Source organism: Bombus terrestris, chromosome 15 (assembly GCF_910591885.1).
Source record: "Bombus terrestris chromosome 15, iyBomTerr1.2, whole genome shotgun sequence".
NCBI lineage: Eukaryota > Metazoa > Arthropoda > Insecta > Hymenoptera > Apidae > Bombus > Bombus terrestris.
In genome coordinates, this window is record NC_063283.1 from 10,384,099 (window position 1) to 10,396,698 (window position 12,600).

The 12,600-nt window shown below is 39.9% G+C and overlaps 1 protein-coding gene across 4 annotated transcripts in view; it reads left to right on the plus strand.

Moving 5' to 3' along the window:
- The window catches only part of LOC100643830 (angiotensin-converting enzyme), a 56,547-nt gene extending 44,958 nt beyond the window's left edge, over window positions 1-11,589 (plus strand). For all 4 annotated transcript variants that reach the window (XM_048412833.1, XM_048412831.1, XM_048412834.1 and 1 more), the window contains exons 12-13: window positions 5,199-5,365; window positions 8,754-11,589. In XM_048412833.1, coding sequence (XP_048268790.1) covers window positions 5,199-5,365; window positions 8,754-8,890 — 304 coding nt within the window. In that variant the 3' untranslated portion in view covers window positions 8,891-11,589. The remainder of the gene's footprint in view (window positions 1-5,198; window positions 5,366-8,753) is intronic.
- Window positions 11,590-12,600: the final 1,011 nt, after the last annotated feature.

A 12,600-nucleotide genomic window follows, 5' to 3' on the forward strand; every position in this document is an offset into this window, starting at 1 on the left:
ACCGGCCGCTGTAAAAACGTTCAATTGCGCAAGTAGCCAGCTGAGATACTTTTCCGTTTCTAGCGACGATCGTTTCGTCTAAATTCATAAATACTCTACCGTTGCATTCGTGAATTATTTTCGGAATTTAATTTCGTTCGTCGCAGCTGGTGAATCACTCAACGAAATTCATTAAATTATTCACGCGACGATTGTTCAATTTGGTGTCAAACGACCCGTACTGGCTAATTTTCTCTCGCTACACATGCTGCCAATATTATAGTCATTTTCTCTGTTTAATTCTGTGCAACTGATAATTAATTTTTTTTTTTTTTTATCGAAAGAAAAACATCTGATAATAGAACGTTTCACGAGCGGAAAAACAGTTTTCTTTCGCAAAACGGACGCTGGCGCCGCGTCCGGGCGATCGATAGATCAAAATCAGCCGAGTAACCGTCCAAAGGCCCGACTTCCTGTAATCGAAGGACGATCTCCGGCTCTCGCGTTTGTAGACGCTGTTACGAAACCGATTGCGCCGCGTAAAAACGCGCGTGTGTCGCGTACACGCAGTTACATGAAGAAACTCGGCTTGTTACGCGTTGCACTTCCGTTTTACAAGCCGTGTAACTTTACTCTCGACCGAGAGAGAACCAAAATGAAAGACGCAGGAAGGAAAAGCAGGAGAAGTAAGAAGAAGGAAGCGATATATTTCAGGGAAAAGATTTCTCGATGTAACCGTCACTTTCTGAAAGTTATTCTTCACGATTGGCAAATATTTCTTTCCTTTTCAATTTTTATATTTTTTTTTTTTCTAGTTTAATGTCACATTATCCAGAGAATTAATAGCGACACTGTGGGAAGATGTACTATATGAGAAGTATCGGTAGCATAATTAGCATAACAGGTATTAATTTATCGAATAATTTGCTTTTCCCAATAAATATCAGCAAATAGTGAATTTTGTTGCTTGTCGAAATATGTTTGAGAGGGAGAGCGTATTAATTTCTATTTTCCACGAAGTATACTTATAGAAATGTTGTTTCTCCTTTTCCTCTATTTTTGAACATCGCTCGAGTAATCGATTAGGAGTACAACAGTTTTTCGCAGACTACGACAGCCGAGTCGTACAGAACGAGGTAATTGGTCTTTGTTATTCACGCAAGATGAATCTTAGTGGGACAGGTATTTTAAATTTTAAACGATTTCATCGAAATAACCATCTTGCCGTTACGTAGGATGCACTTAATGGGACATTGATTCTTACTCTGTCTTTACAAGCACTTAAAAACGATCGCGACAGCTATAATTACCGATCAACGGATAAAGAATTGTAGTCTACGTAAGCGAACGGAAAACAGTAACCGCACAATTTGAAAATCGCGGATAATTTATACGTAAACACGTGTAATGGAGAATGTGTTATAAAACGTGCCTCGAAATCGCAATTACATTTTCGATTATTGAAATTCAAGGATTACAGACGATACGATCTCTACTGCACTTTATACGATTGACCAATTCGTCCAAGTTGCATAACCCTGTGGTGTACTCGATCTACAGTTTATGGATCTGATTGAGTAGAAATCGATTAAAATTCATGGAAATGGATAGCCCGGCCTTGGGGCCGGTGCAACGATTAATTTTCGCGTTTCAAAAGCAAGCTGCGTCGGATCAATCCTTTGTTTTGTGGGATCGAGTCACACTCGTGGCACAAATTTCGTTTAAATATCTACCGATTCGATCCAATGAAAAAAGTAATTTTCCTCTTAAAATACGCTTTTAATATGCTTTTAAATAGCTAACCTTCTCCTCTATGAAACGAACATAATAATTTATACTAAATAATAATATCATACTTAGTAGATCAAATCAGAGATATTCGATATAGAAATTAAGGAGTAATAAAATTAAGAATATTAGCTTCTCTTGCAAATAAAGAGGTTAATCTGACAAATTACTGAAACATCGATAGTTCTGATCACCTTTACGTTGAAAAAACGGTCAGTCGTACGTATGAAAGTATTAAGCAATCGATCGTAGCGTTCACGAGAAAAATCGCGGTATTTTCCGATAATAATGGAAACAATTGCCACGAACTGTTTCGACCGCACTCGGTCAAGTGTTGGCGCACTCAATACCCCATTGTGGGCCTGTCAAGGTCTCTATCAGGCAACGAGCAAATAACAGCGGTCGCCTATCGTGCAAAACCGATAACCTCTTTAGTCAAATGACACGCGTTTCCCACACCGGTGTCAAAGATCACCTTAAAACGCAGAACCACGGTAGTACACTCGTGACTCGATTCTACCGTGTAAAAGAGACTGGAAATTATTCGACACGGTTTGCGCGTGGAACCGCACGAATCCGCGATAACTCGCAAGATAATGGAGCTACCGAGAGTCTGATGTTAAATTGGGGAAAAAACAGAGAAGCATCGCTTGATCGAGATTTAAAAGGAAAATGAAGGATTCGAAGGATCTCTATGGTAACATAGCTGCGAAGATTCTTGACGTTCCAAGTTTAGTAAAATTTTGCAAAGTTCCTCTTTTCTTCCATGTCATACCGTAATTTGTTGTTTACGCTTTATTTGCGCATAAATTTTCTCATAGGAGTATGACGTGCATACGATCGGTGGGAGTAGGACAAGACGTTAAATACGCGGAATCGAGCAACCAGCATCCCGCGTTGTGAAATATCATCGGCTGGTGCAGGAAAGTGGCGATTTCGCTGACACCGGAAATTGTGAGACCGATATAAATTGCAACGGGGGCATACCGAAATATTTTTGCTCGTCCGGTCGATTCCCACGAGAGGCGTGGCCCGTTCTCGAAGGAACCGGAAGCGGGCTGCACCGTGGCCTGCATCCAAATGACTTTTCAAAAAGTCGTTATATCATGCCGCTCGATGTCGACTACGAACACTTTTCACTTTCGTGAAATCGACCCTCTGCTTTCTTATGCTTCTCCGACGTTCACTTCGACGAAATGTCTCGTGTCTTTGTTTATTTAATACGCAGAATGACGTGTTTATCCATCAAGATGCAACAGCAACGAAGAATTTCTCTACTGTACTAAATTGATTTAACTAAATCAATTTAGAAAGCAGAAATGTTTTTAAACTACCTAATCGGTTTCGCGATATAAAAGATCGAGCGAACGACCGGAGCTATAAAGAAAATGAAATAATAGAAATACTAATAACAGCCAAAATTTACAACCTGGTAAAATTACCTATATCAAGATTTCAATTTACATTTAAATTAAAATCCACTATATCTCGTTTTCCGTGTTAATTATACTTTCTTAACTCCATTGGTCAGTGGTGCAAGCATCTGAAACTCGAAGCTGGCAACGTATAAACAAATTTTCAAAAGTCTATGGCCACTGGTTACCGCGCTTCGTCCACGAGAATCCTCGATACTCGGACACCCTGTTACGCAAGATTCGCGAATGTTCCTCGTCAAAATGTCTCATATCGACGATTCTCCGTAGAAACTTCACCGTCATAAAAGAACATATTCCCATGAGGGATTGAGTTCTCTTTACATAATGTGCTGTCGTATCGGAATAACCAGGATTACGCGCGACTCCAAGTATCGTTTGTCTCGAAATCGACGATCGGCAAAAGGAAACAGGAAAACAGGAAGAAAGAAGGCGACGCAATCACGATTGCGTAGAAATGTATATAAGATGTAAAAGAAGCTCGAATAACAAAGAAACTCTCTTCAAATCGCGTAACGAGGCTGGTTGACTGATTTTTCTTACGGTGCCATTTACAACGAAATATTTAAGCTGCAACTTTTCGCTAGTTTATGACCAACGTCGCGAGAAAGGAATGAATGATTTCATCGATCGATACCTCGTAACGAATTTCTTCGTTACACTACTTCCAGGTCATTGTATTTAAATGACCGTCTCACTGACACACCGCGTCTCGCAGGATTGTCTTTTTCGATTCATAATGATCGTTCTCGATCGGATATCATGTCGACGACCTCTCAGCGACGTTCACTCGCGATCGATTCAATGCGAAGGATAATTTCTTCCGCGATTATATATCGTTCACAAATTTCAATGAAAGCGGTCAAAATTGTAATTGTATCTAGTCTCTGCGACTTCTTTATATTCCTTTATTAATCCTCGAAATTAGAATTAAAGAAAAGATTCCGTAGGAAGAAAACTATTTACCAGAAATGATACGAGCAGCAAAAGAAGATCATCGTTATTTGAAAATCACTGTAGTGCTTAAAAATATAACCAAGGAAAATTTTTATAAATAAAAGTTCCTTAGTCTTGAAGCAGAATAATTATGGAATCTGATTGGAATATAACTATTACGAATCTGGAAGTCTCTGACAGAATACTTAACACGCGAAGTGTTCAAACGTTTAATGCGTTGAAAATGACATAAAGTTCCTACGATGACGAAGACGATGATTATACCAATGACCAGAAACCACCGTGTTCAGGTAGGAGTAGCTACTTAGCTGAGATCAACCATGCATTATCGTCGAAGGGAACGGGACTATTTCTCGAAACTATTACGGTCACGTCACGATCGATTTCGTTAAAATCACGAGCTCGATCAACGTGCAAATTAGCGCTGAAAAGGACAACTGGTTATAAGCGTCTATGATGGATTACGCGTCAAGCAAGTACGTAAAGGAAAAGAATTTCTGAACGCCATAAAACGCATCTTACGTAGCTACTGACATTCGATTTTGTCGACTCGCGAAGGTTTCTCTCCACTGTCCTGCAAGCTCTTACAGAGCAGAATTAATTTCACCTCGTAACTCATGCATATGGCTGAATGTTGTGACACACCCGCCGTAAATTACGAGCGTCGTTCGAACACGCTCGAACGTGTTTCAAACACGCCAAGTTGCCAAAGATAGGCTAATTAGTAGCGCGGGACGTTGGAAGAAAAGGCTCGTTACGCGTCTTTATTTTTCTCTCGTTCCAATTCTCCCCGTGAATTTTCCTCGCCGAAGGGTTTTTCATTGTTGCGCCGTTCCGCGCGTTGTCGCAATCGTTTCGTCGAGAAAGCGCCGCCGGTGATCTCGTTAAAGCCTAACGACGCACGAATTACGAGCTTCGCTCGCGGTAATTTCAATGGCCGATGCTTTCTGCCTGCGCGTTGCGTTGCGATCCTTCGTCCACGATTTTCCCGCGTTCCGCTCCACGAAAAACTGCAACCTTTGTCTCGTTCTGTTGTTACAGGAAAATTATGGAAAGAGGCTCGTCGGTACCGTGGCAAGACACGCTTCGAGAAGCTATAGGGGACGACAAATTGGACGCGTCTGCACTCAGAGAGTACTTCAGGCCTCTCGAAGACTGGCTGAGAACGGAAAACCTGAGAACCGGGGACATCGTCGGCTGGTCTTACGGTAAGAAACTCACCTGTCGTTGCTCTGCGCTATATCCACGGTATAGATTGTTCGTAAGCATACATTTGTTCATACATTTGTTCTATCGTTAATTGATTATTTTAAGAGACAAATCGAACAACTTCGCTTTACATGAACCAACCTGATACCTAACATTTATCTTTGAAATCCCAATTTTGACTCACGGCCATTCATGTGACACGGCCAATCCACTACCACGATTCGAATTCCGTGAGATGCCTTCATTTTTCCTCGGCTACTACACCAACCAACCCTTTCACCAATTTATTTCGATCCACCATTTGCGCATCATAACCGTCATACTTCGCAGCGTCGAATCGTATAAACTAATTGCTGAACCTATTGGATAATCGAACGATTGGATTTCAACGCAGGAAATAGTTACGTGTTACGTAATAAAATCAGAAGTAGAGATAGATTAGACAGAGCCGACATTTGATAAACGAAACGAGGCTAAATTAATTTAGACGTTAATTAGCGAACCAAGCGATAAAAATAATTAATCAGAAGCAATATCGAATTACGCGCTTCAATTTTATTACATTTCAAGTCTGGATATTATCGATTAAATTCGTAAGCAATTATAGTTCAGGTAATCAGAGTTCCACTGTATATGCTCCGTACGTGAATTTTATTCTTGCATCCTGGCCCAACGTGAACAGGTCAGAAACAAGGAACCGATTCACGCGACGAAACACGATCGACACAGCGTACGCTAGCGCGCCTTTCATCGTAACTTGTTACAAATTATGCAATTTCCTACCGTAACAGATTGAAGGTTGCAGTTCCCACGTGCCAGTTACCATCGGGGAGCGCTACAAATATTCATCGTGTGACGACATTCGACTGAATTACGATCCAGCGCGCGGCGAAATTATTAGGATTGCCACGTTGCATCTTTCCGAGCTGGAGCTCTTGTCAAATACACAAACGACGTTACGTAGCGCACGTATAATCGCTCCTATGCTCGAGCATAGAGAAATAACAGGAAAAGGAAAGAAAAAGCTAACTGAGATACTTTCAATAATGGATGGTAATTAATTATCCGGATGATTATCTAACGAGGATCGCAACACGCTGACCGATGGTCGTTCTTCTGGCTGATCATTGCGACCATTAAACCGTGAAAGCATCTGAAACGCTATTTATTCCTCTGTCGTTTTCTTATTTTAATTGTTTCAACGTCCATAGTGTCGATGTACTATACAAAAATGTTTTACTTTCATACAGGACTGTATTAGATTTTTGCTGGAACGTCGTAAAGACGTCGTCCCTGAAATTTGCATACAGGAAACGTCACAATTGTTTTCACGTTAAACGTAAAGCAGACCACGAATCGTCACGTTCTCTCTCTCCGTGGGACTGGTGGATTGCGAAATCGGAGTAGAACGAGGAAAGAACGCGAGCATGGACCGTAAGAAAATGGCTTATGCCATTGGAAGAGAAAGAGATGTTGGATCGCGAGAGACGTTCGGCGATTCTACTCTCGTTTTCATTGCACGTTGCACATCGTAACCCGTCGATTTGCCTCGCGAACACGCGTGTAACACGATTTCTTCGGCCATTAAGATCGAAGCTGTGAAATAGCGCGTAAAAATTGAGAAAACGTATGATCGAAAAATTTAAATATTGTAAATATCTCTTACCAAAGTAATAAGGAATATATTCTTGGAATAGATCGTTACAACGATTACGACATAATCGTAAATGGCCACCACTATTACAACAACATTAACGAAGACTAAAAGGAAAGAACATAAATAATTTGAAAATTCGACGAACTATCAATCAGTCGAATACGCATTTCGCAGCCCGTTCACTCTTTCGACATATTCAGGAGATTTATATCTTGCAACCCAAAAATTAGTCCAACTATCTCAGTCACCAATTGACGTCGCAATTAACAAATCTATACACGAGCCATTCAGGAACCACGTTGATCAATTCCATACATCGTACGGTAGAAAAAGATTATGACGTTTGATCAATTGTTCCATGTTAAATAATACAAGCCGAATAAAAAGAAGGAAGACGGTGGCAGGTTCGGCGACACACAGAAGGAAAAATGAGCCGCTTCTGAGAAGCGATCGCGATGGAAAGCGCAGATGTACGTGACTCGTGCGTTACGAGGAGAAAGAACGCCGGTTGTATAATTTCTCTGTCGATCGCCATAACGCCGTTACCGTTCCTCTTTCCTTCTTTTACTCTCTGCCTCTCGATTTCCTTTAAGAACGGGCGCCTGTAATCACCCTTTTGATACCGTACGCTGGTTTTACGACGTCTCGATGGAGAAAGCATTTCGTGTCGTGCTTTTTCGCTGGCCCCCTTCTTTTTCTCGATGATCATAATCGCGGTAATTGACTATTTAAACATAGGTAATGGAATATTAAATTTAGGATTTTTGCAAAAACAAACGAGTTATCGCGATATAAAGCTAGCCTAGCTAATTGGCTAAGTGGTCAAGCTGGTATACAAGTTACGCGTCGATACGCGTAAAGAGAGATCGTAGCGTGATGATCGCGTAATTTCAAGTATCGATGACTTGCAGCTTGAAGAAAAAGGTGTTTTATGGCGACCGAGACACGTCACCGGTCGAAAGGGAAAACGATTCCTGTTCTAGTTCCTCGATCGACAAGATGGCCTTTTTGCTACTATTGATCTTGATTATGGAATTTTAGAACGGTACGTTTATAGAGCCCTGCAGCCGTAAACGATCTATCGATCTTTTTGAGACACGTTCTCCTTACGCTATACGAGCTTCACGATTCGTAAAGAAGCAAATGATATATCAGATCGCGATATATTTTTTTCTATCGTCTGCATATATATACACAGTCGTTAGATTTTGAAAGGTTCATGATATGATCAACTTTTGCGATTATTTCTTGCTGCCCAGAACAAAGAAACAATCGGTCGTACGGATAATTTTGATCGAATCAGATGATCTCGAAATTAAATTAATACATCGTTAGTGCAAAGTTTTATTATTGCTTGAAAGACAATTTTCATTCGACAATTCAAATTATCGATCAAATTGTAGAATACTTTTTATAGTATCGCGATAATGTGCATTGCTTATATCGAAAATTAAAAAATCGAACGAAGGTCGTTTTCGTTGCGAGTTCTCAATTCAAACAACTTCTATTGCTTCTATCTATCTCTTCCGATCCTTTTATTACCTTATTTCCCGATCCCTGCTATTTACACCAAATCACATGGACCAGTAATTCCTCCCACGAAACAGATAGCTATCACCGTAAAGTCATTCATCGACCGTAATAACAGTAACCGTATCGTAAATCGTATTGAAATAGTAATACCACTGTACATTTCACGATAGCCTAACCATGGATTACTACAATTGCAGACGGAGATTACTGCAAGCGCAGCATCGAGACTGCTGGTCTGCAGGTCTACGGAAGCGGATTCTACAACGAAGCCACAAGAACGCGTGTGACGACAATTTTACTAGCGATTCTCTTAACAGTTTCGATACTTCGTTAATAAAGCAGAAATTTAGTAGAACAGCGAGCCAGATGTTCAAGCATTTTTTAGGATATTTTTTAGCAGTGACGATCAATGCTTCTCGATCTGTCAAGCAATCAAAAACCAAACAAATGACCAAAATATTTCTAGATGATTGTTTTCGTATAGTAGTATAAAGCATATTCTCGATCGAGAACGAGCGTTCTTTATATAAAATAAGATGCGTCGAATTGGAAACGTCGCGTGTACCCAATAATTATTGTTATTGTTGTAAATATTCACTACTAATTTAACAGCGATCCGCAACATGGCAATGGTACGCGTCTGCAATTAAGCTCGCGTGCGAGCAGCACTCGTGTGAGCGCATAAATCGTTTCAGCATGTCGGGGGCCACTCTCGTGTCGCGTACCTTGAAACGTCTCGGCCCCGACGTTTAATAAAGACAAAGAGATTTACGTCCTCCATCGTTAAACGCTGCCAGCGTGCTTTCCAGACAGACACGAGTCGTGCTTTTCTTCTCTAGAACTCCAGCTTAGTCGTAGACCCACCACGATAGTGGCCACGATCAATTCGTAAAATATCGTTTGAAATTTTATAAACTCGTAACGATACATTCTTAGCAATTTTTTACAATCTCTTAGAAAGTACGAACTTGCTTTTTCTTTTGTATTAGATATCTTTTTCCATATTTACTGGAAACTTTAACAAAACGTCGGTCAATGAAATTATCGTTTAGTAGAAAATTTAGAAACGGACCCTTGGACTTTATTCAAAGATTATTTTGGTATAGATAATCAAGATTCTACCATACTTTTCATTTTGGCTCTTTCGATGCATATTTTACGCCCCAGTTATCGGTAATTCTAATATTAACTCTACTATACCCAGTTGTAAATATATGTACCTACGTATATAAATCGTTCATAGTTCTGTAGATCGTGGAATATCGTGAGAAACAGAATTAACGAAAAAATAAGCTCGTTTCGTAATTGCCTTCGCGACACGGTTCGTAAGCCACGTCTCAAACAATTCCACAATCGCGTATCGTAATTGGAAGATATTTCGATCGCAAATGGGAACGAGCTCGGTCCGTAACGATCGTACGAATTATATCGTTCGCTCGGTATCTTTGCAATTTTCATGAGGAGAAAATCAATATTCCGTAGTATTATTGGTATATGCATTTTGTACCATTAAATGTCGACCGTGCCGTTAGAGCGAATTATTTTTACCATAATATATTCTCGTAGGAGAAAATGAACGTGTAAACACGGAAATCGAAATGAACGAAGATTGAAATAAATTTTTAGCGCCAAGTATTTCCAGGTCTGTAGCGATAATTAGGCTTTATGGGTGATTTAAACACGCAAAAATCTTTAATAGATGATTTGAACACGTATAAACGATTATTGATATGCATTAGTAAATAGAAATTAATTAATTAATTAATTAATAGCAGTCTAGTAATAATAACGGTAATAGTAATAATGTGATAATGGCAATGCTGCGTTTGAAATTCAAGATTTCAAACCACAAAGAAGATACTTTTTTTATTGTTCACCAGTCCACAAAGGGAGCCTGTTGTCCGCAACCCATTATTCCCGATTTTCGTGGCTCTCACAGGAGTAGAAACGAGCCTCGACCATCGAATAAAAACCGTTTGACGGCGAAGAACCGAAATTAGTTTCTCGGGTTACGTAATTAAAGGATCGCATGTCCATTCGCTGTATCGCGGATAATCGCGTTATTACGAAACCCATAAAAATTGTAATTCCATGGGGCACGTCTTTGTTTAACGAATCCCTTTGTTTCAGTTTCCGAGTAGATCTCAATATCGCTATTGTACACACTTGTATATTCACTAATCTACCTTGACAATCTTTTCATTTCTTTCATCTATGATTTCGAGTCTTCGATTAAATATTGCAACATAAATCGTGTATAATTTTAATCAAGAATGTTGGGCTCTAACAGGTAATCCAATGATTTGTGAAATTTAACAAAGATACTGTTCTCTTCCTGGATCTTTCCTTGATACGTGCAGGACCGACAGCTTTCACGAGAACCGCAATAGGAGACGTTATTGTTCTTACGGGGACAGCTGCTCAGACATAATTACACAAAGGTGGTTTGTCCAGAAACTGGTTCACCCACTTGCGTAACACGAAGATGCGGAAACCGAGTTCGAAAGAGCCGACGCTCGATTGCGGCATCAAACGTGCCTCGATGCTTTTATTCCACTCGTCTTGAACGTGTCTAGATCTTATCTACACCTTTCGATGCGTCTCGAATGTTACTATGATCGATACCGTCTTAACGTTCAAGTATCATTATACTTACGGTAGGTGATGATGTTTCGATTAATCTGTCCTGTGACGATGGCTAACTGTTGTTATTACACCTGACGAGAAAGCGAAATCGAAATGGAAACGATATTTCCTCACACTTTTCTATAAATTATTTCTATAAATTATTTACGATCGGGCGATTCGCAGAAATTCGTTAGATTTCTCCTCTAACTTGCTTATACGCAATAGAGAAAATCACACAAAATAATCACCCTAAAAGAAAAATAGCAAATCAAAAATTTACGATTCTCGTTCCATTCGAACTGCAAATATTTATGCAAATTTGTATTTATACGAACATAATAGAATAGGTAGAACATTGTATAATCCATATAAATTTTGCAACAACGTGACACTAATTCTGTGGAATTTTTATATTAAATCTTTGATTAGCGGCGATCGACCGACCAACCATCGTATCTTCATATCATTATAAATCGCCAGTGTAAATTTACTTGGATCGACGATGATCAGAAGCGAATTTATCCAGACCGTTCAAAGCCTGGAGCGTTTCTCAGCGCCGGTAGACTTCGAGATAAAAAAGGAAAAGAAAACTTGGGACAGAGAATGAGATACGAGAGGAGAAGTCACGCCCCGGTCGTCAATCTCGATTCAAGCACGGATTTCGTGGCCTCGGGCCATGACACATAGGGTTAAGAGGTCGTTTTTCTCCGATCGAGCCGCAGGACAGCCAGTGATCCGAGAACCGATCCGATCGGCCGCCCCTTTCGCTTTCGACTTCATCCGTTGCTTGTGTGTCTGCTGGCCAAAAACTGGTCCGTCCGGTTGCATAATCTGAAGACCGGGAAGTCTTATCTTTCCGCGAAACGTCTGCACAATGACTCGGCGAATACCTCTCGTCCACTTTCACCGTCGCGTCGTCCACGCACGCACGACCTCCAATACACACGCCTTTGAAATTCGTTCGAGAAAACACCGTGAAAATTCCACAACCTCGATTCGTTGACAGGAACATACGTTTACGGTATGGTTTTTTTTGTGATGTAAGGAGGATTACGGCGGAAGGTCGTAGTCGAAGAAGCTCGAAGAATGGATAATCCAGATGGAGACATCTTTTTCAAGGTCATTGATTTTCAGGTTTCAAGGACACGATTCGCTTAGTAGCTTGTTACTTATGTAATGGCACTTTTTACATAAGATTTTCGTATATGCGATTCAATGCACTTTCTCAGAGATTAATTAACCTCATTGTTCTAGTTTTATGAATAGACTAGAAAATTAAAATTTATATATTAATAATTTAAATTAAAATTAAAATTTAATAATTTAATAATTCTTGAAATGGAACCATTACAGTTTCTTGTGAAATAATTTATACGTCAAAAAATACTTTCTAGATGGTTTTCTCCAAATGCTAAA